This window comes from Mirounga angustirostris, unplaced genomic scaffold (assembly GCF_029215605.1).
Source record: "Mirounga angustirostris isolate CCGP_5_RB_7025 unplaced genomic scaffold, mMirAng1.0.hap1 SCAF_13, whole genome shotgun sequence".
Classification (NCBI taxonomy): Eukaryota; Metazoa; Chordata; class Mammalia; order Carnivora; family Phocidae; genus Mirounga; species Mirounga angustirostris.
The window spans coordinates 15,073,611-15,101,094 of NW_026991721.1; the positions used below are offsets into that span (position 1 = coordinate 15,073,611).

Consider the following 27,484-nt stretch of genomic DNA (forward strand, 5'->3'; position numbering starts at 1 on the left):
CCATTCTCAAGTGCCACCTCCCCCACGAACCCCTCCCTGATACTCTGTTATAGATGCCATCTCCCTCCTTCAGCCCCGTAACTATTTCCTGGGCCTCTGGCAGGGCCCTCCCCTTCACACTCGAACAATAACTAACATCTCATTTGATTCTCACCACAACCCTGGGTGGTAGATATTATCACTTCCTCCATGTTACAGATGAGGACACTGAGAAGTCATTCGAATTATTCAGGCAAATAAATCACTTATATAATAAATAAAACCCCCAAAGGGCAGGGCCCGGCTCGCCTCAGCTCTGCCTCCCACCTCTCTCTTAGTCCGGCCCTCCTATGTTAAATGAATGGAATAAATGGAATTAATTTAAACTTCTTGGCCACAGGGGAGCTTCCTCCCTGAATCCAAGTTCTAAAGAAGCCCGCTGTTGGAGGGGGTAGGGCAGGGTACTTGGGAGCGCCCCCCCCCCCAGGTTGCCGTTGGGATTGCTAATTTTCCAAGCAGTCTGGCCCAAGGTAACCTCCTATACCATGAATTATGGTAGTTCTGGCTGGATTTGACATTCCCTCACCAGCTGCCTAGAGGCTGGGTTTCCAGGTTGGTTTTTCCTTCAGCTCTTTCCTGCTGAGCTCTCCCCACTCAATCCTTTTTAAACTGAAGCATCTCCCCTCTGTCCTCACACCTCCCCCACTTAGGACCAGCTGCTGTGTTATCGGTGAACTTCAGCGCTGCTCACTTCCCAAGAATTCAAGGGAAAAATGAAGGCCCTCTCCCCTGACCAGTCTGGCTACCTTCTGCAGCCTCTCCCAGCTGCGGCTGGCGTCTCTGATCATCTCCAGCCCACTGCCTCTGCGCTCAGAAATTCATAGCTAATGCCTTTTAGAGTGTTTACTGCATAGCTGACCTTGGGCTAAGAGCTTCGTGTGCAAGCTTTCACTTACCCCTCACAGCACCCCTTTCTGAGGGTGGGGACTATTTCACAGAGGAAGCCACTGAAGCCCTGAGAGCTAGTTGCCTTGCCAAGGTCACCCACTGAAGTGCAGCCCAGACATCAGCACCTCTGCCCTTAACTGCCACTCTGACGACAAAGCAATTAAGCCTCCTTTGGAGCTGAGTTCCCAGCCTAGCTCCCCCAGTGACCCCAGGAGCACCTGTTACCTACACCCCAATTTGGCCAGATGGCTCCTGGGACCATCCAGCCCTCTGAAATTGGAGCCTTGCTCTGGCTTACCCCAGCTCCAGGCATTGCCCATGGTTGTTCTCCCTGCTTCTAGAGCTTTGGTTTCCAGGTGTAACAAAGGGTCTGTTGTGGCCGTCCGCACAGGATGACTGGTACCAGGACAGCCAGCAGATGTGTGTGTGTGGCAGAGCCGGCTGCCAGCGGAGTGTGGGGGCTGCAGCTCCATCTCCAGGGACACGTGGGGGATGCACCACCCCTTTAGGGGTGGTTATGCATGGTCCCAGAGGAGGTGGCATGTCAACAGGGGGCTTGTGCAAGGGGATGAACCCTGCATCCTTACAGAGGCAGGAAAGGCTGTCTTGGGTGGACGGGCATAGCGTGGTGATCGCAGATGACCTCACTTAGACCAGCTCACCAAGCCCTGAGCTGGGTTAGCTGGGTTAGCTGGTTAGCTGCTGGGTTAGCTGCTCTAGGAAGCCCCCATGTCCTTGGGTTCCTTTTTAAAAAATATTTTATTTATTTATTTTATAGAGAGAGGGAGAGAGCGCGAGCATGGGTGTTTGTGCACAAGTAGGGGGAGCGGCAGGGGGAAAGGGAGAAACAGACTCCCTTTTGAGCAGGGAGCCCTATGATCCCAGGACTCTGGGATCATGACCTGAGCAGAAGCAGACGCTTATGGACTGAGACACCCAGGCACCCTCCCGCCCTTTTAATAAGATTTATTTATTTATGTGGAGGGGAGGGGCAGAGGGAGAGCTAGAGAGAAACACAAGCAGAGTCTGCACAGAGCATGGAGCCTGTTGGGGGCATGGATCTCACAACCCTGAAATCAGACCTGAGCTGAAACCAAGAGTTGGACACCCAACCAACTGCGCCACCCAGGCACCCCTAGACATCAAGCCCTTTGGCATCAGGAGCCGGGTCTTGTTTGTGTTCCAATGTTAGCATGGTGCCATGCAATAAGGGATATCCTGTAAAAATTTGTTAAATGAATGAATGAATAGATGACGAGGGGTCCCACCAAAAGTCAGCTTGATCTCCCATTCCTCTGAGCGGTTATTGCAAACTTTCCCCTTCCTCCTCCCCCCTAATTCAACTCCCAAGCCAACCCTCTCCATTGCCCCATCCCCCAACTGCACAGTCATGGGGGGCTGCCTCAGTTTCCTGTCTCCCCACATTCTGCACCCCCAGAATGCCCTCCCCGCAGAGTGTCTGGGCTTCTCTGGTCAGGAGTGGATCTCTCCATCCACTCCGTGGATCCTTGCCCCACCTGCCTCATTCATCCTCTTCCCTCTCTGTGGGATCTTTGTCTTCTAGAAATAACCATCGTCAACTCTCTCCCATTCAAAAGAATCACTATATTGTACACTTGAAACTAAAACTGTACTGTATGTTAACTAACTGGAATTTAAATAAAAACTTAAAAAAATAAAGAAGAGCTCCCAAATTGCTCTTGATCTCACCTACCTCTGCCCTCTAGGTACCACCCTCTGTTTCTTCCTAGCGGAGTTCCTTGAAAAAATTCACTGTATCCCCAGGTCCCCCTGGCCTCCTTCCCATCCGACCCTCCTGATCTCACTTCCACCTCACCTCTCCCCAACACAGCTCCGACCAAGGTCACTGGTGACCGCCTCATTGTCCAAGTGAGCAGACACTTTGTCTTCTTCTCATCTTTCCTAGCTCTCAGATGCCATCTGACACCACTGAGCTCCACTCCTGGAGGCTTTCCTCTGTTGGTTTCTGGGCCACTCTTTTCTCCTTTTTTTTCCCCCCCTCTCCAGTCGTTCCTTCTCAGCCTCCTTGTTCACTCCTCACCCTCTACTGTCTCTTAATGTCCATATTCCTGGAGTTCTGCCCTCTTCTCTCTTCCCTTTATGTAAACTCAAGACTTTAACAGACCACCCGGATGAGGACAATGTCCTCATTTCCAACTGGGATCCATTTCTCCTAAGCCCTAGACTTCCATGTTAACAGGAACATTCTACAGGCAACTCAACTTCGAGATGTGCTCAAATGAATTCTTTTTCTCTCGAAACCTGCTCTTCCTCCTGTATTCCCTGTCTCGGCCAATGAGCCCAACATCCACTATGGCCTCCATGTCAGACATCTCAATGTCATCCCAGGCTCTGCCCTCACTCCTGCACCCGACAGCTAATTTGATGTCAAAGCTGTTGCTAATTCTTTCTAATTATCTCTGGAGTCTATCTCATCCTTGTATACCCCCTGCAGAGCCCTGGGACAGGCAAATCTGATGAGCTCACTCTGGCTTAAAAATATTCAGTAGCTCCCCATCACCTTCAGAATGAAATGTTCTTGGTTTACATCCCCGAAAGGGCCAGGACTGAGGTGAGGCTAGCTGAGCACCTGGGTGTACAATTTAAGGAGGGGCTCATTCTCAGGCTTGTTTGTATAAGCACCTCTATGCATGTGGCACCCTAACTGTCCCCTTGCCTCACTTCAGTCCCGGCCCTGTTTCTCATGGCTCCGTGCCTTTGCCCTTGGCCATTCTCTCCACCCCCAACACCCTTACCCCTCTCTACCTTACCAACTCCTACCCATCCTTTAAGACTCTGTTCAAGGGCCACCTCCTCTGAGTTGCCCTCCCTGACCCACCCAGTCTGAAATCCATGACACTCTTCCGTTCCCCCCTCCATCACACCAGCCCTGATGGTTGGTTTCCTCCCCAGCCTCCACCACCAGCCTAGCGCCTTTGGGGACAGTTTGTTGGGTGACGAACAGAGGGAACGGATGCATCTCAGGAAAGACGTCTGCTAAAAGTCATTGTTAATGATACTAAAAGTTTAGGGCAGAGAGCCCAGCCTTTCATGGCCTTGCTGTAGGGGCCGGCGTGTTCTAGCAGCTAAAACTGATGCCCAACAGCAGGCAGTGAAGTCCCTATCCAGTGGTCAAGATGAGGCTGTGAAGGAAGAGGGGTAGAGGATGGGGCCCGATGGCCGGTTCTGAGGTTCCATAGCTCTGTCTGGTCTTGTCCAGCTTTTCCTCTGGTGGGCGGCTGGTATAGACACCATCCCACCCCCATGCCCTGCTTCTGGGTAGGAAAGTATCATGCCTGCCTGATGAAGTCCAAATGCCTTAGGAAGGCATTCAAGGCCCCTTGGAATCTGGCCCCTGATCACCATCTGGCCTCAACCCTCTGCATCCTTGCTACCACCGGGCTCTTCTAAACGATTTGAATTTCCTCGAACTTTTCCTGCTCTGTCCCATCTTGGAGGCCTTTGCTCGGGCTGCTCCCCTTCTTTCTGGAATGCCCCTTTCCTCTTTCCTGCCTACTTCCAACAGTCCATGTTGCCTCCTCCAGGAAGCCCTCAAGTCTGGGTGAGGTACCCTCCTCTGTGCCATGACCTTAGCACACCGATTGATATTGCACAGCTAATCTTTCTTGGAGTCACCACGGGCCGGGCCCTGTTCTAAGCCCCTTATATATATAATTTACCTCATTGAATCCCCACAACCACCTCCTGCCTTCCTTGGGTGTTATGTCCTCCTTTTACAAACAAAAATGGAGGCTCAGAAAGACTTGGGCTACACAGTATCTTACTTTCCTATGCTGTGTGACAAATCACCAACGAGCATGGCAGCTTAAGATGACATACGGATGATCTCAGATTCCATGGCTCACAGTCAGAACAGCCCAGTTGGCCCTGTGGGGGGGTCTCATCTGGAGCCGAGATGAGGCATGTTGAAGTTGTTGGTGGAATTCAGTGCCTTGCCACTCCGGCCCCGAGGCCCTCAGCTCCTGGAGGCCACCCCCTCCACGCAGTTCACACAGGGCTGTTCACTTCAAGGCCAGCAGGAGACTGTTTCTCTTCAGGAAAAGCCCAGTCCCTTTCTAAAATGGCTTTCACCTGATTAAGCCAGGCCCACCAAGGATCATCTCCCTGTTGAGGAACCCAGAATCAGTTGATTTGGGACCTAATTACACGTGCAAAATCTCTTTACTTTTGCCGTAAAAGGTCACCTAATTATGGGAGTGACATCCCCTTATATTTACAGGTCTCCTGCATACCCCAGGGGAGGGGATTAAATAGGTCTGTATGGGGGGAATTTGGAGGGGAGGGAGAGTCGGGGGCAGGAAGCTTGGGGGCCATGTTAGGATTCTGCCTACCACACCCAGCCAGTGAGTGGCAGCCCCAGGAGTTAAACACAGCTCTTCTTACTGTGGGGTCTGCACCTTTGACCCAGCTGAGGCAGAGGACACAAGAGCTGAAATGCTGGCGGGTCTCAGGAGGACCTAATTGGGTACAGCATGGAAAGCGTCTGGCACAGTATCTGGTCCAGAGTAGATGCTTGATCCTAGCGGTTCACATCCCCAAAGGCCAAGACTGTGGCTGATACGCCTCTCTGCCTCCATGGTCAGCGGTTGGAGGAGGAGCCCTGGGGTGGGGGGATTACAGCAGTCCTCTGGCCATCTAGCCTGAATCCTGCGCCTGGCTGGAAGAGGGAGAAACACCCTCTCACATGAGCACGCCCTCGATGAGCCCCTGGTGGAATGTAAGATAAACTTCCTCTTCTCACTCCCCCTCTCTCGGTCCTGGTCCCCTTCCCCCCACGAAGAGAGTGCCCTCCCCGCCCCCCCCCCCCATGAAGGAAGGCACAAAGTCAGGAATTGATGCTGCATCTTTTTTTTTTTTACTTTTGCCTTCTTAAAGCATGTGCTCAGCTCATGGAGGAAGCAGTCTGGCAATTAGAAAGGCCCAGCGGCTTGGGCTGCGGCAGGGGGAGGCCAGGTGAGGGCCAGGGAACAGCAAAGCCCGCACTAACTTCATAAAATATAAAACAAGGGAGGGGTGAAGGGAGGATGGAGACTTGTAAAATACAATATCTTAGGGGATTGGCAATAATAAAAAATAAGGTTCATTATTTACAAACAATTTCTGTTCTTGGTCTCTGTACAGTGGGGCGGGGCGGGGAGGGGGGTGTGTGTCGGTGTGGGGATGGGTGTGTCTGTGGGGGGAGCAGGGAGGCAGTGGTCGTGTTGGTCATTATGAGAAAGGAGGGAGTTGGCCCAGTGAGTGGTTTATCTGAGAAGGACGGATGGCTGTGGGAGGGAGGGGTGAGAACAGAGTGGTCGGCCCAAGGTAACAAACAGTCCAAATGTGGTGGGGAAAGGAGAGGCCCTGGGAAAGAGTGGGGCAAAGAAGGGCTGGGGAGAAGTGGAACGCTTTCTCCTGGGATGGGAGCCCAGGGGGCAGGGGGACAAGCTGGATCCGGGTTAGAGAGCAAGACAACCCCTCTTCTGGGTGCCAGAGGGTACGTCCTGTGTCCTGGGTCTTGGCGCGGCCTAGGAGAGTTTGATGGTGGTATTGGGGCCCAGATCCCTGGAGAGAGAACAGAAGTCCGGGGTGAGTGTGTCCAGTGAGGATCCTCTCACCCCTCTGTGCACTGGATCAGAATGTGAGTGGGAGGGGGCCTTGGGGAGGCGTGGCTGACATGGGGACTCCCCTCCCCGCAGAGCGTGGGTGGAGCCTGGGGCCCCAGGAAGGGAAGGGGCCACCCACCTACCTCTCACGGAACCACTCCTTGGGGTGAGAGAAGTCGGGGCTGGTGCCGTTTCCACCAACGTCTTTTGGCCAGGCCTCACTCAAGTACTTGGTGGTCTCGTGGGTGCTGTCCAGGTGGTCATGCTGCAGGTGGTCCTGGGGCCGCTGCTCAGCCGGCCCCCCCGGCTTGATTTCCCAGCTGTCTGGGGGCTCCACAGGCAGGAGGGCACTGCGGCCCTCCTCCCACGAGCCTGCCCCCTCGTCGTAGAACAGGAGGCTCCGGGAGGGCACTGGACAGAGAGCTCATGGTGAGCCTCCGTGCCAAGGCTCCCCACTCCCAGCCACATTCCTGGCCCAGTAGTGAAGGACGAGGGCCTGAGTCTGAACCCCAGCTCTAACACTGCCCACTGGTATGACCTCTGGCGAGTCAGGCCTTTGCGTTAGCCTTTCTGAGCCTCAGTTTGCTCATCTGTAAAATAGGGATACTAGGGCCGAACCTCATGTAGATGTGGTTTGATGAGACCATAGGGGCAAAGTGATTGAAACTGTGTTTAGTATGCACTCCGAGAGAGTAGTTCTTCCTAAGCAGAGGGTACCAGGGCGGGGCATCTGAGAGCTGGGTTCTTTTTTTTTTTTTTTTTTATAGATTTTATTTATTTATTTGACAGAGAGATCGCGAGAGCAGGAACACAAGCAGGGGGAGTGGGAGAGAGAGAAGCAGGCTTCCTGCCGAGCAGGGAGCCTGATGTGGGACTCGATCCCAGGACCCTGGGATCATGACCTGAGCTGAAGGTAGACGCTTAACGACTGAGCCACCCAGGCGCCCTGAGAGCTGGGTTCTAATCCTACCTCTACTATTCACTTTCTCTGAGACCTTGAATCAATCTCTTCCCCTTTCTCTCTTTTTAGAAGATTTTATTTACTTCTTTGAGAAAGTGAGAGCACTTGTAGGGGGGCTGGTGCAGAGAAGCAGATTCCCCACTGAGCAGGGAGCCTGGCTGGGGGGCAGGGGAGCTAGGCAGAGGCTTAACCCCCTGAGCCACCCAGGTGCCCTCTTCCCCATTCTAGGCCCTAGGGTGCACTTCAGGACAGTGAAGGAAAAGAAAACACGTTTGTGGGATATCTACTCTGTGCCAGGCATTGTGCAGAGCCCTTTGACCTGTATATCAAATCACGAGCATCTCCCAGAAACTCCTGGGAAGGAGCTATTTTTAGCCCTGTTTCACAGAACAGGTGAGGTTCCAGCTTATCAGGTACTTTGGCCTATGCTGGAAGCGAGAGGCAAACCCAGGGCTGCCTGGCTCCAGGATCCCCCAGCACCTTCCGGGCCCTCAGGCCCTGACCTAAGAGTGTGTGTGAAAGGCACTCCCTGCCATTGAGCAATGCAGCAGCCCTGAAAGCCCGCCAGCTCCAGAGGCCACTTCCTACCACAGATACACACAGGGCCTGCAACCCACTGCATTCACTCCAAGGGGCTTTGTTCATCCACACTGGCCCCACCCCCCACTTCCCTCCCTTCCTCTCCGCAGGCTTCCTCTACCTCCGAAGACCCCAGGGCCCCCCTGGCCTTGGAAAATGGATATGGGACTCTCGGCCCTCACACCCCTGCGGCCCACCTCCCTCTGTGACTGTCCTGTCTCTTCTCAGGCCACGCTTGTCCAGGGAGTGGTTTTCGCTCGCTACCTCCATTTCCTCTTCCCCTAGCCCTCCCCACCCCTTCCTCCTGTCAAGGCCCTGCTGGTCTAGCTCCTTCTCCCTGCCTATCTCTCCTTCTTTTTTTTTTTTTTTAATCTCTCCTTCTTGAATCCTACTCCTCCCCGTCTCCTCCCTCTCTGACCGCCCCCCCCCCATCTGCTTCCTCTTCCTCCTCCTGCCCTGCCAGATAATTCATTCCTGGTAGACGATGAACAGTTAGGAAGTTCCTCTGTAGGTCTATCTGAAGTACCTTCTGCTTCTGGAAATCCATACTATTCTTTGCTGCACCTTCTACCAGTTTCTCCCCTTGCCGCCTGCCTATTGTAGCTTTTCTCTCCTCTGGTGAGGTCTTCAAAAAGGGAGGGGATGCACTCACTGATTAAGCGCCTACTGTGTGCCAGACCCTGTACCAAGAGTGTGCGTGCCCTGTGCCATTTAGTTGTGACAACACCCATGCTCGGGGAGTGCAGAACTGTAACTCCTGTTTTTCAGATGAAGACATGACAGCTTAGGGATGTCAAGACACGTGCCCAATGTGACACAGTTAGCAAGGGCAATGGCAGGCATGACTGACTCTGAAGCCCCATGCTCTTAAGCACTGTATCTTGCGGTCAGTTCCCCATGGGCTGGTAACTATCTGAGCCCACGTCACCACCACCCCTCCTCTGCCCGTGCTTGACATTACCGGTGCATCCTGGCACTCCGTAACACAGTGCTCCAGCCACCACTGTCTGATGGGAAAGTGCCCTTGAACCGAAACTCACATGCTATCCCAGTCCCAAAATACTAACTGTTCCTAGCAGATGCCCCGTAACCACTGGTACCATAATTCCTGGGGGCTGGGGTGGGGGCGGGTAGGGTGGGAACATTCCGGCTGTCCCCTAAACCACCCCCCACCCCCGCAGGCCACTCTTGGGTGGGCTGGGATCAGGTAGCCTGCAGTGTAGTCCCAATTCCACAACTAACATCGAATAAATCATAGAACCTTGGGGGGGGGGGCCTCAGTTTCTCCATCTGTAAAATGAGGAGGTAGAATGAGATGTCGCCAACCCAGAACCCAGCTCCTCCCTTGTATCTGGCTTATGCCCAGAAGTTGGGACCCAGGGAAGGTCGCCTGGCTCAGGGCACTCACTCTGACTGGCTGTGTAGACGCTGTCAGCGGCCATGGGGTCTTCCTTCACAGTCTGGGAGCTGGAGGAGAACTCAGGGAGGCAGGGCACAAGGGAGCCCAGCACCAGAACGAAGCACAAGGCTGCCACCTGGTAGTGGAGAGAGTGGTGGTCAGAGCAGGTTGGGGGGGGGGGGTGCAACCCTGGCCATCCCCAATCCTTCTCCCCCCAAACCAGTAGGTATAAAAAGCTCGGTATTTTTCCAAGAAAGCAGCGCCCAGAGCCAGCCACCCCCTAGATGTGCAGTCTTCCACCCTTTTTGGAGAAGGTGGAGGAGGCTGCTCAGGCCATGTCAGCCCTTGGTAGGGGGCCACCACAGGCAGTGTTAGAAAAAGAGGGAAGTGGTCAACACGGTTATCACCTATAAGGTGGGGGAATCAGGATAGTGAGAAAGGAGTACTTGGGCGTGGGGGGGTGGGGGACAAGCGAGGGGACAGAGCATCACACCAGATTCTCAGCAGGAGGAGTTAAGAGTCACACAGCCCGAACTAAGCCCACCCCACATCATGCCTGCCACCTGAGAGCATGAGGATCTCAGAGGGCCTGGGGAGCGATTAGCCAAGAGGCAGCAGGCTGCACATTTCCAGGACAGTGTGGAAGACGGATTTGCAGATGTCTGAACCACACCCTGCACATTTTTTTTTTTGAGGATTTTATTTATTTATCAGAGAGAGACACAGTGAGAGAGGGAACACAAGCAGGGGGAGTGGGAGAGGGAGAAGCAGGCTTCCCGCCGAGCAGGGAGCCCGATGTGGGGCTCGATCCCAGGACCCTGGGATCATGACCTGAGCCAAGGGCAGAGGCTTAACGACTGAGCCACCCAGGCACCCCCACCCTGCACATTCTTTTGGGCTTCTAGAGATTTGCTCAGCCTTCTCCTCGCTATTCATTCCAGAAAGAAACAAGTGCCTCCCAACCTGTGTCTCCCTAAGCCCTTTGCCCCCCAGGGTATAGAAACTGCCTCCTCAAGGGACTTGCCCTGCTATCCCCTAGCTGGGTTCACGTGAGTCACTACACATCCACATTGTGTTAGAACTGGTCAGGGAAGGTCATGTTCTGGAAGGCTCCATGGTCTTGGTGAAAGAGGCTGGGGTCTTCAGGAGCCAGCTCACCAGGCACTAGGATGGTGTACCCTGGTGATGTTGCCAATCATCAAAGCTCTGCCGGCCTTCCTAGAAGGCCAGCCTGGGGAAGACTCGTCCTCATGTGGCCCTGTGGTGAGGGAATAGCACCTACCATGAGGCAGGTCCCAGTCTGGGTGGCAGCCATCTTGTAAGGTCTTGAGATCTTGTTGGTGACCAGAGTCTGGAGTTTCTGCAGCTGCTGGAGCAGGGTCCTGAGGAGGGCACAGTGGTCACTTGGCAGGCTCTGCCCCAGCAGGCATCTCTGCCTCCTGGAGCTCTCCCAGGGAGCACCTGGGCTGGCTCCACACTTGGCTTCCACACCAGGTGCCCGTTTCAGTCAAGACAGAAAAGGTCACCTCCCGCTTGGCTCCTCTGTGGCATGGCTTGGGGAACCTGGGGCCTGTCTCGTGATGAATAGCTGGGTCACCCTATGGGGGCTCAGGGGTGCCCTGTGATGCTCCTGGCCAAAGTGGGGTGGGGAAGAAGGTCTGCCCCACCTGGGCTGAGGTCACCTTTTTCTTCACCTACGCCAGCCACAGCTACAGTGACCTTCCTTCCTTTGTACCCCACGATTCCCGGAGCTGATAAGAAGGCCATGTCCGGCGGCTGTCTGGTGTGTAGTGAGGGTCCAGTAAATATAGCTACCACTTTGGTTAATTTTGTCACTGTTGCTTGTACCAAGGCACCTGTAACATCTCGTTTCTGTTCATGGGTTTCCATGTCAGTCTCCTTCACTAACCGTGGGCTCCCTGAGGGCGAGGACCGGGTCCCACCCAACGACGTGCAGTCCTCCGGGCACACACTGGGTCTCCTCAGCCCACGCTTGGCCAACCACAGTTTAACTGTCTCTTTCCTCCACCTAGCCGGGCACTGGGGTTGCAGTTACCAGAATGCACAGCAGGTGGCGAAAGAGCTCCAAGGGCCTGGCCCTATTTTGGGCCAGAGAGGAATCTGGGCCAGAGGTACAGGGGTGAGGAGTGCGGCCCCGCCCCCCTTCCCTGAGTGGGCGGCATTCTCCAGGTCAATCTGGGGAGTGGCTGGATCCTGCTGGAGAAGCTGGGGGAGAAGGAAGGAAAGAAGGAAAAAGCCTTCTGTTGAGCACCTGCTACATACCAGCTGTTGTCTCTTGTCATTTTAATTTACCCCAGCAAATAATTATTAGAGACCTACTGTGGGCTCCTGGCTAGGCACTATCAAGAATTCAGAATAACCATAAAAAAAAAAAAAAAAAAAAGAGGAGAAGAAAAGCTAACACGAATTGAGCATTCTTAAATGCCAAGCACAGTGCTGGGCCCTTTACCGGCGCCGTCTCATTGTATCTTCACAAGAATCCCGTGAGATAGAGCTTCTATCATCCCCATGTAGACAAAACAACTGGGGACCAGAGAGGTTTAACAGTTTTCCCAGAATCACAAAAATGGCAGAGTGGGATTAAGAAACCCAGGCTGTGACTTTAGGTAGCTGTGACCTGTGCTGACCCTATACTGAGGTTTCGCAAAGGGAATTGTGCATTCGAATCACTGAAGGATCGTGTTGAAATGCAGATTCTGATTCTGTAAGTCGGGGGAGAGTCCCGAGATACGGCGGTTCTTACAAGCTCCCAGGTGGTGCTGATGCTATTTGCTGGTGAGAAGAGCTCTGAGTTGCAAGCACCCACCCACCCCAGCGGTTCTAACGTTAGGGTACGTCAAAATCACCTGGAGGGCTTATGAAAACACAGATTGCTGAGCCCTCCCCAGGGAGTTCCTGATTCAGCAGGCCTGGCTTGAGGTCTGAAAATCAGCATTTCCAAAACTTTCCAGGGGCGGCTGCTGCTGGTCTGGGGAATTCCGCTTTGAAAGCCATTGCCCTCTACCAACTCACTTACGCGGCTCAGCTGCCCTGTCAGGTTTTTAGAGCTATGCGCGGATGAAGAAAGATGGGAAGCCGGGGTCCCAGGCTGCAGGGTTCCTGTTTCTGGGGTTCCTGTCATCCTGAACTCAGTCACCTCTCCTGCCTCCTGCCTCCCAGAGCTATGTCAGAGCCGGGCCCTGGCTGCAGGAGGGCAGGGGGCCGGGGAGGAGGCAGGTGGTACCACCCACCTGTTGGCATTCTCCAGGGTCTCTACCTTCTTCCACAGTTCGTTGTTCTCTGACGTAAATGTCTCCACCCTGAGGGGGCCAAGCAGACACAGGCTCAGGGCCAGGCCCCAGACTCACTGCTGCCCTCTCTGCCCTGTCCACCGCTCCCTGAGGCATCCCAGGCCCCGAGCCCCAAGCCCCCTGCTCCGGTGCCCTTTGAGAGAGCCCTGGGGACAGCGGGGCAGGCGGGGGAGTGGGGCCCAGGCCCACCGCCCTGCCCAGGATACTTACTTCTTTTCTAGACATTCCACGTACTCCTTCTTCTTACGGCGGCTCTCCTGGGCCGAGATCTAGGGGGGAGGCCGCAGAAAAGGGGTTACCACAGCCACATAACCATTTCCGGGGGCCCCTCAATTTTAGGGCTGGTGTCACCAGGGGAGCCCTAGGACAGGGCCAGGGTCCAGCTCATGCTTTACCTTATTCTTGATTTTTCTCCGGACCCTCTTTAAGGCCTTTTCTTCGGCTTTGGTGAGGGGGAGTTTCGTGGGGATGGGGTAGCCCTCAGCAATCAGGGTGCGTTTCTCCTCCTCTGTCAGGAGCAGTGGCCCTGATGTCCCCTGTAATTTCTGTGGGAGGTAGGACATGATGGTTAGGAACCAGACAGCCATGGGTTCAAATCCAAGCGCTGCCACTGACTTTGCGTGACTGAGGGAAGGCACTCCACTCTCCTAGCCTCGGTTTCCTAACTTGAAAAAGGGTGGATCTGAATGAAATCCACTAACATGTATCAACAGTGCTGGGAGCCCAGCATGTTAGGCATTCAGTATATTATTGCAGGGTCGGGGTAGGGGGGTCCCCTAGATCCCATTCTGGAATCCACAGCCTCAAAGCTGACTTGTCCAGAGCCCCTAAACAGCAACCCCCTCAGACCCCTACAGTCTTCACTTGGGAGGCTCCATGCAGGACTCAGCTCCATGTTTCCCAGGCGATTTGGGGCCTCCTGAGGCCTGTTCCCAAGCGATGCTCCATGGAGCCAGCCTGGGTCATCCCCTGGGGGTCAGGAATGTCAAGTTCTAGTCCTGGTTCTGCAACCGTGGGGGTGTGGCAGGCCTCTTGGACCTCTCTACCTGTTTCCTCTTTACCCCAGAACAGGATTAGGAGATTCGCACTCCCATCTGCTCTGAATGCTGATGGGGATGGGGATCAGGCTTGGGGCTCCCCGACCCTTCCTCGCTGGTCGTGTGCGGGGTGGACTAACTCAATCCCTTGCCTCTAGGCTCAGCCCACCCCCAGCTGCTTACGTGAGGGGCGGTGAGAAGGGGGGAGGTGGAGATGGCCGTGGAGGAGCGGGCCATGGGCCGGACAGGGCTGGAGGGGGGCAGAGAGCGGGGACTCTGGGAGCCGTCACTGTCGCTGCCGTGGCTGCTGGGGGGCGTCAGAGGCATCTGCACCAGGTCCTCTGGGGAGAGCGGGGGGAGGGGAATCCAGGTTAGCAGGGTTGCATCCCATCTCTGCTTGGACATCAGAGGTCAGCCAGCCCTGACACTGTGGGGGACGGAATACTGGGGCCTTGACCAGCTGTCCCATCAGCTGTCCCATCCCCTCTGCCATGTCAGAAAGATGAGCTGACATCCAGAAGTTCATTTCCGAATGCCATCCCATCTCCAAGGCCACAGAGGCCTGGCTCCTCGGTGTGGCTGTCACGGAGGCCGGATTCTCGAAGACCCTCCCCCATCCCTGATTTCACAGGGTCCAGGCCCTTGGAACCTCCACTGGTAACCCCAGAGGTGACTGGAGTTTGCCCATAGCCAGTCCCACGGGATCGGGCTGGGCAAGCAACGGGCTCCGTCACTTCCTTCTTCCCACTGCCAAACATCTAGCCCAAGCAATCCCAGGGTTTCCACTTCCAGCTTGAGCGTGACAGGACAGCAGGCTTTCAGCAGACCAGCCAGGAGCCCTGCGGTCCCCAGCCTCCCCCTCCCCGCTGCTGCTCCGTGGCTGCAGCATCAGGAAGACTGGCACCCTGCGGTGGTCAGGGAAGATCCTGGGCAGAGCCACGAGGACCGAGAGCCCAGCTGCAGGGAGAGCTCCCAGGACAGCACAGAATGCCCGGATCATTGCAGAGCGGGCTGAGGCTCCAGAGGAACAGCTGCATCCTTCCAGACTCAGCCCCTAACTGCCCTCTGCACGAGTCCTCTCTCCCTCCCTGCACTTTGATTTGCCTCTTAAGGGTGCCCTAATGTGAAGAGCCCGGAACGTGGAGTCAGGGAGCCTGAGTTCAAGTTCTGCTGTCACCCGCCCTGAGTGTGTGACCTATAGTCATATTTATTAACCCCTCCCGGCCTCACTTCCCTGTGGAAAGGGAGTGAACTGACTGCAGGGAGCCTTGAGGACGCAATGAGCTCATGTATATGAAGATGCTTTACGGACTGAAGGGCACTCTACAAGATGATGTGTTTTCACAATGGCCCCTTTCTACCTTCTGTGAATATTCTCTCCGAGGGAGTGAATAGTGTGAGGGCGAAGCTTGGGTCTTACTCATCTTTCTAAACCTTGTGCTACTCAGCCCAGGGCCTGATACATAGTATATGCTTAATGAATGTTTGATGAACTAATGAGGTAGGGTTGGAAAGATTCAGTTAGCCTATTCTCCTTCTGGCCAATCCAAGAAGCTTCCTCTGTGTTCCCTTCCCCCCGTCAGGTCTGGGGATGTGCCTCCAAGGCCTCCTAGGTAATCTGCCATCTTTAACCCATATAGCTGCTAGGAAACGGGCCCTCACTACTCCGTGATCTACTTGGGCACAGGACTGTCTTCTCCCTCTGCCTTCCCAGACATGTCCAATGAACTCTCATTGGATGGATGGATGGATGGATGGATGGATGCGTGGATGGATGGATGGGTGGCTATAGAGTGGGCTTCCATTAGTGAATGACAGGAGGGGGATTAGCAAACAGGGTGAGCGTGTCAATAACAGAGATGACAGTTGTAGACTGGGTTAAAAGGGAGCTGGATGGATGGAAAGTGTGCAGAACAGGGAGGAAAGGATATTCTGGGGAGAGACGGGGGCTGTTGAGGGAGATGGGTGGGCTGGGCCAAGGGGGTAGGGAATGCTGTCTGCCCAAGACTGGAGAGGAATAGTCCCTCTGGACACACTTACCTGGTGTCACTTTGAGGAACTGATTCACCTCCTGGGGCTCTGCTTTGATCACTGGCAGCTGAGTCATCTCTCCTGGGGCCTGAGGAAGAGACAGGCCCAGCTCCATGAGCTGCCCTTGAGGCTGTCTCCACCATTCAACCTCCTACCCTCCCTGAGGCTGGCGGTCTGCTCTGCACAATTAAGGAGGTGGCTGGACTCAGGGTTCTGGGTACAGCCCAGAGGGAGAGAAGGCAAGTTCTCAGGCTCGGAGAAGCCAAGTAAGACCTAGGAGAAGAGAATGGTGGCTAAGTAGTTAGTGTAGTTTAGACCTTAAGCTTGGAGAAGGAGGGCTTCTTGTGGCCTCCAAGGCCAAGGCCATCTTTTTGATGGAGGCTGCTCTGTGCTGACTGTGAAGGCTGCATAGGCCTTGGTATGTGGGTTGCCAAGAGGAGAGAAGGAATGTCTGGTGCATTGTAGCTGTTCAGTGAAGGGTAACAGTAGCACCAATGAAGAAGGCCTTAACTGGCTGGGGGATCAGGGTGAGCTCTCTAAGCAGCTCAACTTGGAAAGGAGTCCGGAAGTATAAATAGGAATGTTCCAGATAAAGGACAGGGCAGGTGGTAAGTGAAAGGAAAAGAATTCCAAGCAGAGGGAAAAGCATCTGCGAACGCACAGAGGCTAGAGCGCATGGCCAGATCTGGAAGCTGCAAGTATTCAGGGTGTCCAGAGTATAGGGGTGTATGTCAGGGGGGAATGGTAGGAAACAAGACCAGAAGGCCTGGCTAGAGGGTGGGGCGGGGGTGGTGGTAGGATTCACAGAGGGTAGAAAGGGACCAGACAAGGAAGTTTGAAACAATAAGGAGTCCCTGATGGGTTGTATCACAAGGGATGGACAGAACTAGATTTATGTTTTAAACAAACAATGCATTCCCATTTCTTTATATTCCCACTTGCTGTTCCAGAAAGGACATCAAGAACAGGTATGGCCTACTAGGGATTTACCCCAAAGGTACAAGTGTAGTGATCCGAAGGGGTACGTGCACCCCAATGTTTATAGCACCAATGTCCACCATAGCCAAACTATGGAAAGAGCCCAGATGTCCATCAACAGATGAATGGATAAAGAAGATGTGGTATATATCTACAGTGGAATATTACTCAGCCACCAAAAAGGGAAATCTTGCCATTTACAATGACGCGGATGGAACTGGAGGGTATTATGCTAAGCAAAATAAGTCAATCAGAGAAAGACAATTATCATACGATTTCACTCATATGCAGAATTTAAGAAACAAAACAGAGGAGCATAGGGGAAGGGAGGGAAAAATAAAACAAGAGGAAATCAGAGAGCGAGACAAACCATAAGAGACTCTTAACCATAGGAAACAAACTGCAGGTTACTGGAGGGGGGGATGGGGGATAGGGTCACTGGGTGACAGGCATTAAGGAGGGCACGTGATGTAATTAGCACTGGGTGTTATATGCAACTGATGAATCACTGAACTCTACCTCTGAAACTAATACTACATTATATGTTTTTTTTTTAAGATTTATTTATTTATTTGAGAGAGAGAGAATGAGAGAGAGAGAGAGCACATGAGAGGGGGGAGGGTCAGAGGGAGAAGCAGACTCCCCGCCGAGCAGGGAGCCCGCTGTGAGACTCGATCCAGGGACTCCAGGATCATGACCTGAGCCGAAGGCAGTCGCTTAACCAACTGAGCCACCCAGGCGCCCAATACTACATTATATGTTAATTAATTGAATAATAATAATAGAAGAACATGTATGGCTTCCTGCACATGATTATCAGCACGCATCTAGGTGGTGTTCTCTTTGCGGAAGGCACTGTGTTGTTGGGTGCTGGATTTCAGGACCAAGTCTCCCCTCTGGGTCCACAGCCAGCAGAGAGAGGCCATGATATTGTGATTGGGACACAGAATCTCCAATGTAGGCAGATGAGTAAGAATCACAGAAGGTTCAAGTTGGCAGGGACCTTGGAGATTCTCTGGTCTACATCCCAGCTCAGCCCTCAAAGTGACAGGGAGGGCACTGTGACGCAGAAGGGTGGGTCACCCAGCCCATTACTGACAATGCCAACTTCTGGTTCCTGTGCCTTCCACAAGAGCATCGTGATCTCCCTAGAGTGGGAAGTGTGGGCTTCCAGGTCTTGTAGGCCAAGTTTGGAATGCAGTTCATTATTTCTGCGTGTGGGATTTTTTGTTTCGTTTTAGAGAGAGGGAGAGAGGTGGGGGAGGGGCAGAGAGAGGGAGAGAGAGAATCTTAAGCAGGCTTGATCTCACATCCCCGAGATCATGACCTGAGCCGAAACCGACAGTTGGATGCTAGACCAACTGAGCCACCCAAGCGCCCTGCAGCTCATTATTTCTGACGGTGTGATTCTGGGCAAGTCGCTTAGCTCCTTGAGCCTCATTTTCCCTCTCTGAGGCATGTGCCCAACCTCCCAGGACTCTGGCGGCGGTTGCTGCTGCACCTTCCCTTCCTGCTTCGGCAAGGCCCAAGGAGTCGCTGAGCCAGTCTTGGAGATGGTCACAAAAGATCTTCCACCTTTACAGGTGACCCTTGGTCCCCTAGGTCAGTGCAGGGGTGGGGAGGGGCTGATCTTGGCCTTTGGCCGCATGCATTTTGATCAGGTGAGACGTGTGGCCAGCAGGGGGCAGAGCCAGTCAAACCCCCAATCTAGGGATTTTTAAGACGGCCCTTTTGTAGACTCAGGGCTTGAAGCCCCTTAGAGGCAGCTCATGCTCCCATTTTACAGATAAGAAAACTGAGGAAGAAAGAGAAGGTAACACGCCCAGAGCACAAATGAGAGCTAAACTGGGACCCAGGCAGGGCCTGGAGTCTGGGCCTCACATTCCCAGGAGGCTCTTCAGATGTCGACCTTGGATCTAGAGTTGAATGCTGTTATCTATGTATCATGGGGGGTGATGGGGGGCTGACCGGAGCGTATGAGGTAAAAAATATCGATCTCACAAACATATACAATTGAAATATTGACAATGGTTGTATTCTCATTTTGGTCATTCTTTTTAAAAATCCTGACACTTTGAGACAGCTATCTGACCTGCGCTCTCTCCATCTCTGAGACCCTGGACCGGGCCCCTGATGCCCAGCTCTGCCAGGGCCCCCGTCAGCTTCCTTCGGCACGCAGTGAGGGGCCCAGCTTACTTCGAGGGTGCTATGGATTGTTCCCATTCTAGGACGGCCAAGGGGCAGCCCAAGGGGTAGGCAGAGGCCTGGTCCAGGAGTTCTGACCCTCAGCCCCCAGGCTCACATTGTTCCCAGTCCACCCAGCCCTGGGCTACACAGGGCTTTGAAGGCCTCTTCCCACAGAGACCCCCGCCTCCCCCGGCCTCCCTCCCTCAGCCCCTGGGAACAGTCCCCAGGCTCACCTGGTGGGGGACGGGCAGCCTGGACAGGGGGCTGAGGCCCAGCAGCGGGGTGGTGGCCAAGGCGGCAGCAGCTGCCATGGCCGAGGAGGCGGCCAGAGGGTCCACGGGCAGCTCCGGGCTCTGCTCCTGCTTCACCATGACGGAGCACAGTTTGTGTCCCAGCACCCATGCTCCATGTTCCACGTCTGGGGAAGGGGGCAGGACCAGGCTCAGGGGACTCCCCGAGCAGAGGGCTCTGCCGCCCTCCTCCCGCCGGGAGCTGCTCTAGACTGGGCTGAGGAAAGATGTAGTGTACAAACAGGCAAGGGCAGAGAGGGGCGCTGGGTGAGGTAGGCTGGGGCCAGAAGAGGTGGGGCATCTTCTTTACTCTGCAGCTCACAGAGCAGGCGTGGACAACAGATCTGGACCCCTCCTGACTGGCCGTGTGACCTTAGGCAAGTTGCTTAACCTCTCTGAGCCTTAGCTTCTTCATCTGTAAAAGTGCCTGACAAGAAGTAAATGCTCAATAAATGCTAGCTATTGTTAACACAATGACTGCTAGTCAGTGAACATTTGCTGAGCACTGTGCTAGGCGGCGGGGGACCTGGTGAGAGTCGCAAGCAGTTTTAGTGCTGCTGAGGAAGGGGAAGGTGGGCCCAGAGAGGCCAGCAGGGGTAGTGTGGCCTTGGAGACTGGGCTCACAGCTGCGACTTTGTCCTAAAGGTAATGAGGGAAGCACTGAAGGGTTTTAAGCACGCTCAGATTTGTAATGTCGAAAAAAATCATGTTGTGTTTATGTGGAGACAGGCCTGACTGCAGGCAAGGTGGAGGCCGGGAGACTCGCAGGAGGTGACAGTCCAGCGAGAGAAGATGAAGCCTGAGCAAAGTGGGGATGGAGAGGAAGGGACATGCTGGAGACAAATTCAGAAGGGAGGATCCACAGGACCTGGTGACGGGGTGGGGTGTGTGTGTGTGAGGAGGTGGGGGTGGGGAGGGCATGTGGGTGGTGAGATGTGATGATCAGGTTTCCCAGGGTAGTGTCCACTTCCTGCCTTCTTTGTGAGGCTCCTGGCCCCACCTGGGCCACAGGGCTGGCAGGCATCACCCCTTTTCCTGATGGGTGCCTACAGTCCTGCACTCCAAGTCAGCCCTGCAAGCCCCAGGCAGTGGTGAGGTGAGGCGGGGGTCTGGGGAGCCAATATGCAAGGGAAGGGCCAGGGCGCTCTGGCCTTTGGGGCCCGCTGTGGGTAGAGAGAGGGGGTCAGTGGTGCCTGGTCCCACCTCAGAGACGAGGCCCCACCCTGCTGGGAGCCTGAGCACCCCAGCTCTGGGCCACAGGCTGCCCCAGGGCTCCAGGAACACCCACAATCTTCCCAAATTACAGGGCCAGCTGTCCAGCCTCCGGGAAGCTGCCCCTGCAAAGGGCCCAGAGACAAATTGCTCTAAAAATAGACTTGGGGTGGCCGAGGAGCTGCTGGGCTGGCCCAGCGGGGGTGGATGGAGAACCTACCATGGGAGGAGGTCCACCCCACATGCTGCTTGCCCCTCCCCTCCCTGTCCCCGCCTGAGGACACGCGGACGTGACTTCCAGAAGCTTGGCTGAGAGGCCAGGGCATGCAGGGAAGCTAAGACCTCAGCAGCCCCAGCCCTGAAGCCATTTAAACCCCAGACGGAGTCCCTGCCCTCACAGGGGTGAGCGGGGTGGGGTGCAGAGTCCCAGCTCTGCCCCGGGGAATCTCAAAGACCGTCAGAAGCACACAGTTGTTGAGCTGTCACTGGCTCTCAGTCCTTGCTACATACGACTTCTTTTATCCCTCTCAATAATCCTATGGGGCAGGCACTATTATTCTCCCCATTTAATAGATGAGAATATCAAGAAACTCATTCAAGACCACTGTCCTCTGAAGAGAAAGAGGAATTAAAAATGCTGTTCATTGTGCTAGCCACTCGAGTATTACCAGGACTTTTATACGTACAATGATAATAGCCACTAATTCTTCTTACATATTATGTGCTGGGCACTGAACTGGGTACTTTATGTATAGATTTAAAAACCCTGGCCAGAATTCCTATGACACATATATTACCTTCATTTCATAATTGCGGAAACAGGGGCCAGGGAGATGAAGCAACTTGCTCAAGACCACATGGCAGCACGTGGAGGTGACGCCTCATGATGCACAGCAAAGCCCGTTTGGGTCCACACCCCGTACCCTGCCGGCCCTCGAGGGGGGCGAATGTGATGGTGGCAAGGGTGTGCAGTTTAGCAGCAAGGGGCTCACTTGCTCCCAAGTCCTTACCAAGCATTTTACCGTGTGTGTGACCTAAACCACTCGGCTTTCCTGAAGCCTCGGTTTTCTGAGGAGGGGAAGAAGCTTTTGAGGGACCGGGGTGGGGCACTGCAGGCTGAGATGCCCAGGGGCTCCCAGAGGAGTCACCCCAAACACCTCTTGGAGGAGTGCTACCTCCTGCCCTTTTTTTTTTTTTTTTAAGATTTTATTTATTTATTCATGAGAGACAGAGAGAGAGAAGCAGAGGGAGAAGCAGGCTCCCAAGGAGCAGGGAGCCCGATGCGGGACTCGATCCCAGGACCCTGGGATCATGACCTGAGCCGAAGGCAGACGCTTAACCGTCTGAGCCACCCAGGCGCCCTACCTCCTGCCTTTTTGTTCTCTCTCATATCACACCTTCCTGGGCCTTCTGGGTCTGGGCTGGCCCAGGGTCCTTCTACCCTTTCTTACCTTGGGTGGTGTCCTCCATCTTGATGGGCACAAGGGGGCTCTGAGGCGCTGAGTCACCGCTCAGGGAGTAGCTGTGCTCAGCCTGGATGCCTGGTGTGGGGGAGTCCAGTTCCATGTCCAGTAGAGGGCTCTTCTCGTCCAGCACGGGGTCATCAAAGAAACTGCTGAACAGATCGTTGGAGAAGTCCTCCATGTTCTCCGCAAAGTGGTCCAGGTGCTCCGGAAAGTGCTAGGGAAGGAGGAGGGGCATGGGGGCGGTCAGCGGAGCCTGGGAAGGGGGCGCAGATGCTGCTGGGGTGGGGCCCCCAGGCCCGCCACCACCACCACCGTCACCACATCCTCTCCATTATTCTTCCCTCCGTCATTAAGGCCACCACCGTCCCCACTCCCCATATCCCCAGGACCAACTATTATCATTTCTATCACGGCTGGCACTGCTGTTACCCCCGCCTCTCCCTCCACCCCCCGCTGCCATCTCCAGCCTCACTGTCATTATCCTCAAGGGTGAGCTGGGGAGGGCTCAAGAGCATCCCCGCACCAGGCAACAGACTACCAGGCTCTCATTCTGGCCCTGTGACCTTGGTTCAATCGCTCAGACCGCCTGAGTCTGTTTCTCCGTCTGCCCTACTTCATGGGAAGACTAAGGAAAGAGTGTGTGTCTACGCCAGCAAGTTCACATCCCAAAGGCAATATTGGTGACTTTCATATCTTTTGCTCGAGTGCAAGGTGGTGGGATTATCAAGGCTGCTCCTCCCCTCATTAGCACAGTCCTCACCTGTCCTCATGCTTCCAGACTCTCCGCTTTCCAAGACTTTCTTTATGCCAAGCGATTAGGCTCTGAAGCCATGTTACTTGGGTTCGAATCCTGACCTTGATACTTCTAGCTATGACTCAGTGCTGATGAGACTGTGGGTGGTGACTCATTAATGGGTTGTGAAATCAATCTAGTAGGTCACAACCAGGATTTAAGAAAAAGTAAAACAGAAAAAAAAATAAGAGTAGAAAATACCAGACTGCACTTCACATAGTGAAATTAAATACCTGGTGAGGTTTTCGTCCCAGTTGTGTGTGTGTGTGGACTCAGTAATGAAGTAAAATACATTTCTTAGAAACAAAAAAGTCTGAAAAATATTCGTCTCTGAGATCTTGGGAAAGTTAATTAACCTCTCTCTGCTTCATTTCCTCCTTTGTACAGTGAGGATGATAATAGTTTCTGTCAGGATTGTTATGAGGATGGCCCTGGGTACATAATACTCAACAAACATTGCATCTCATTATTAATAAAGCACCCGGTGGCTGGTACATAGTAGGTGCTTATTTTTTTCTCTCTATAGAATTATAAACATGTGCCTATTGAATGCGTTTGCTGGTAGGTTGGAAGAGATGGTGGGAGGGGGGGTTGCTTCAGGTCCTGGAGTCCAACCTGGTGAATGGTTAACGACCGGCTTCTGGGGGATTGATTGGTTCAGGGTCAGAGCTGGTGGCCCTTTCTCACATGGAATACTCAAAGCCTGCCCCAGTCCTGAAGGGGTGAACAGAAAAGCCCTCTGAGAACAAGCTTCAGAATATTTCACTTCTCTGTGCCTCCGTTTCCCTATCTGCAAAGGGGAAATAATAGTTCCACTTCATTGGAACTGTCATGAAGATCATGAAGATTGTTGTCATGAAGATCAAATATTTGTTAGGTGCTTAATACTCACCTTATAGGATTATGAGGGTAAAATGAGTGAAGTACACACACCACTTACACATAGAACACACACACATTAATGCACGTAGCAGAATGGTGCCTAGTATGTAGTGAGTACTCAATGGTTGTTAGCCATTATTAGTATGAAAACTGCAGCTACTCAAAGCCAAACTCCGGGCTTGAGCTGAGTTGAGCTGAAGAATGATCAAAGAATCAAGGACAAAATAAATGCAGAAACCCATTGACTCAGGTACTCTCTCCCCTTTCCCCAGTTTGCCAGAACTTATCATCTACCCTACATTTTTACCGTGATTTTATTTTTTAAATGTTTTATTTATTTATTTGAGAGAGAGAACGAGAGCACGAGAGGGAAGAGGGTCAGAGGGAGAAGCAGACCCCCCGCTGAGCAGGGAGCCCGATGCGGGACTCGATCCCAGGACTCCAGGATCATGACCTGAGCCTAAGGCAGTCGCTTAGCCAACTGAGCCACCCAGGCGCCCTTACTGTGATTTTAACCTTCCAGAGTGCTTTAAAAAGCACGACTTTAGTTAATCCTCACGATTACCCAATGAGATAAGGAAGTTGCATATCTGCATTTGACATATAGGGAAACTGAGGCCCAGGAAAGCCAAGTACAACAGGGAAGTGTCCACAACCCCTCATTGCCCAGTCCTTCCCCAACTGTAGCAGACATTCCTCTGTTCAAGAACTGCCCGTTGGCCAGGCTGAAAACTCCCTGAGGCAGGATCTATATCTTGTTCACCTGCTGAATCCCAGCACCTGGCCCATGATAACTATTGTTGCAGGGACATGGCCTTGTACCCCAGAGGGCAATGCCATCAGCATGTCAGTTGTTCATCAGGGCCTGGGCTGAGGCAGTACCAGGAGATACTAGTACGAAACACATCTCTAAGAATAACTGTGATCCCACACTAAGGCCATTTACAGGGTACCCCCCCCAATCATCCAGCCAGCCCCAGGCAGGATTGTGCTAGCTACACCCTCTGCAGGGCCTGGGCCAGCCCAGCTGGGGGCGCTTTGCCCCTGCTCTCTCTCTCAGGGTCTCTCAGAGGCCTGGTGTGGGGCCCAGTGGGAGGGTGTTGTGAGGAAGGAGGGCAGTGAGTCAGCCGCTAAGGTATTCCTCCAGCAGCTGCTTCTCAGGCGATAAGGGTTTGCCAAGCCCTTTCCTGGGGCCTGGGAGAGGAGAAATGCTTCCTCCAGTCTGGGCTGGGGTCCCTGAAGGCCTTAACTCCAGGCAGATGAGCCAGGTCCTTCTAAGAGACCCCTTTCGGGGTGTCCACAGAAACCTGCTCAGGGAGCTCAGCTGGCCCCCTTTTGTGGGCAGCCCCCACCTGCTGGAAATGGCAGCCAAGACCCAGCAGGATGGAGCTTCCAGAGGATGGGAGCCAAGTGGAAGGGGAGGGCGGCCAAGGGGCAGGCAGGGTGGGAGTGGAGGACACTCAGAAAACCCGGTCCTCTTTGCTCAGGGCTTCCTTGTGTGCTGGTCGGACCCCCCGTTGGCAATGGTGGGCATGTCTCATCACCTCCAGGCTAACCTCCTGCTCATGGAAGCAGGCCAGAAGGGACTCCCTTCAGAGAGTTTTGTAGCCTGATTTCTATCTGGTGCCTGGCTTCTCAAAGCAGCTCAGTTATGGCTGATTGATATCACATTAGAGACAGAAGGGACCTGAGAAAGCCCATGGCCCTCCCTCTTGTTCCTCTCACCCCATTTCCTAATGAAGAAACCAAGGTCCAGAGAGGGAAAGAGGCCTACCCAGGGTCACACAGCGAGTTGGTGATGTTGAGGGAGGGGGTCCTCTGAAGCTCTGAGGCTGCACAGGAATGGGGGTCACCTTCTTGTCCTCTCACTTCTTCCACGGTACCCACCCTCCCCCAACTTTGGAAAGCCCACTCTGGGGATCTCAGGCCTCCTCAGCTCCAGCATGCCCAGGTTCCCCCCCAACCACACCCAGCTCTACCTCTAGTTCACACGCTAGAAGCTGAGGTTTCACTACTATCGGAAGGAAATTATTGCCCTGAGGGAGGAAGGGGGGTCTTAATCTGTTACAGAACCTGGACTGGATCGCCTGACGGAGAAACCAAGCAGCACTCGGAGATCTTGGAGGATAGGAGGTTTATTTAACGCTGGCGGGCTCAGAGGAGAATGATCTCCAAAGGTCTGTGCCCGGAGCACAAAGGGGGTAATTTATACACTTTTACTTCCGTGTATGTGGCACTTTCCCGCGCCGGGCAGGCGGGGCAGGAGGGAAAACCCCGAACGGCCCGGAACTGGGATTCCCTAGCTGGCTTGGTCGGCCACCTTAGAACACAGATTTCCCTTATCAAATCTATAAACAGCAGGGGGTCGTGGGTCAACGTTCAGAGGGGGATAGGGTTCCATGGGGCTGGTGAACCTTCTGGGGTGCCTTTCCAGGCAACCGGGATGGGAAGCCAGAGAAGGAAATATTATGATTTGTTTCCCTCCTCGTTAAAGACTTTTTCCTACAGTCATGCCAACATAAGCTCCTTCTCGGAGGCCACGCGCAGTTAGCCCCGGCTTCTCTCTCTCTCTCTCCCTCTCTCGCGGAGCGGTCTCGGACTCTGCTGCTCGCAGCCCCCCGCCCCGCGCACACCTCTCCTAGCGGCGCCCGCTCCCGGAGCCCGGGCTCAGCCGCCAGCCCTTTAAATGTAAAGAAGGAGCGGTCCCACGAGCCGCTCGCGGCCCGCCAGAGGTTAACGCCTGCGCACCGGGGCGGCCCCGCGCCGGAGTCAGGCCTGCTCATTGGTGCGACCCGCGGAGCTCCTGACCAATGGGAGGAGGCTGCGGGCAGCCGGCGGCGGCGGCGGCGGCGGCGGGGCGCGAGCGAGGAGCGTTCTCCGTTTCGCGCACCGCGGGGGCGTGGGAAGGGCCCGGAGCGCTAGGTCCCGCTGTGTGTCCTTTTCTGCGGCAGAGGCACGGACGGCCCCTTGGAGCTTCCAGGGGGCCGGCAGCCCCACGCAGTCCCAGACCCTAATGAGTTGCACGGCCCCCGAGCAAGCGGGGGGAAGTGGAGAGGGAGGGTCTCTTCGGAAGTCCCTGGCTCGCAGGGGAGGCCGCGCCGCAATTCTTATGTCCCTTGGCGGCTCTTCCAGCTCAGCTCCTTCCGTCCCTCTGCGAACAGTCCTACCACAGGGCGCAGTGACGGGGCAGCGGGTCCTTGGTCGTGCGGGGAGTGGGAACGCTCCTGGGGCCGTAACAGGACCATCTGAAGCTCCTCTCAGTTCCCCTCCCGTAATTTCTCCACTGGGATCAATGCAGAGAGAGGGAAAAGCTCTGGGAGTGCAGCTGTCTGAGAGGGTGTGTGGGAGAAAGTTCTCCCCAGACCTGGGGCAGCCTCAGAGCGCCCCCTTCCCTCCGCCCCTAGCCCCACGGCGCGTGCACCCCGGGCCCTGACTTCTGCCTCTCCCCTCGCCCGCGCTGATTCAGTCTGTGCTTCGGGAAAGGAGGGAGGAGACCAGAGTGGGTCCAGGCTGAGCTGTGGGATAAGGAGTGGGAGGGGGGAATCCCGAGCCCGGACATTCCTTCCGAGAGTGAGCTCTGGGGAGAGATGGGAGGAGAGTCCTCTCACATTTCCTTCCCTCCCCCACAGACTGGGCCACATGCCCCCCTCCCCCCCATACTGACCCATACATTCCGGGACGGTTACTTGCCTCGTGGTCACTAGAAAATCGACCCCATTTCAAGCTGAAGGGCCACGAGTCTGAGTCAGTGCTGTGCCCTGAGTGTGCGGATATGGGGGGGGGGGAGGGGTAGGCTCAAGGGAG

At 54.5% G+C, this 27,484-nt stretch overlaps 1 protein-coding gene across 3 annotated transcripts in view; it reads right to left on the reverse strand.

Moving 5' to 3' along the window:
* Positions 1-5,801: 5,801 nt before the first annotated feature.
* The window catches only part of CREB3L1 (cAMP responsive element binding protein 3 like 1), a 35,784-nt gene continuing 14,101 nt past the window's right edge, over positions 5,802-27,484 (reverse strand). Inside the window, exons 2-12 of one of the 3 annotated variants that reach the window (XM_045893823.3) lie at positions 21,991-22,219; positions 19,271-19,455; positions 15,882-15,960; positions 14,025-14,182; positions 13,200-13,349; positions 13,015-13,073; positions 12,745-12,813; positions 10,776-10,875; positions 9,503-9,629; positions 6,698-6,965; positions 5,802-6,513 (exon numbers count right to left, since the gene is read on the reverse strand). In XM_045893823.3, coding sequence (XP_045749779.1) covers positions 6,477-6,513; positions 6,698-6,965; positions 9,503-9,629; positions 10,776-10,875; positions 12,745-12,813; positions 13,015-13,073; positions 13,200-13,349; positions 14,025-14,182; positions 15,882-15,960; positions 19,271-19,455; positions 21,991-22,219 — 1,461 coding nt within the window. In that variant the 3' untranslated portion in view covers positions 5,802-6,476. Of the gene's footprint in view, positions 6,514-6,697; positions 6,966-8,517; positions 9,385-9,502; positions 9,630-10,775; positions 10,876-12,744; positions 12,814-13,014; positions 13,074-13,199; positions 13,350-14,024; positions 14,183-15,881; positions 15,961-19,270; positions 19,456-21,990; positions 22,220-27,484 lie in introns of those variants that run through there. The other 2 variants (XM_064576583.1, XM_064576582.1) reach the window with 2 other exon arrangements.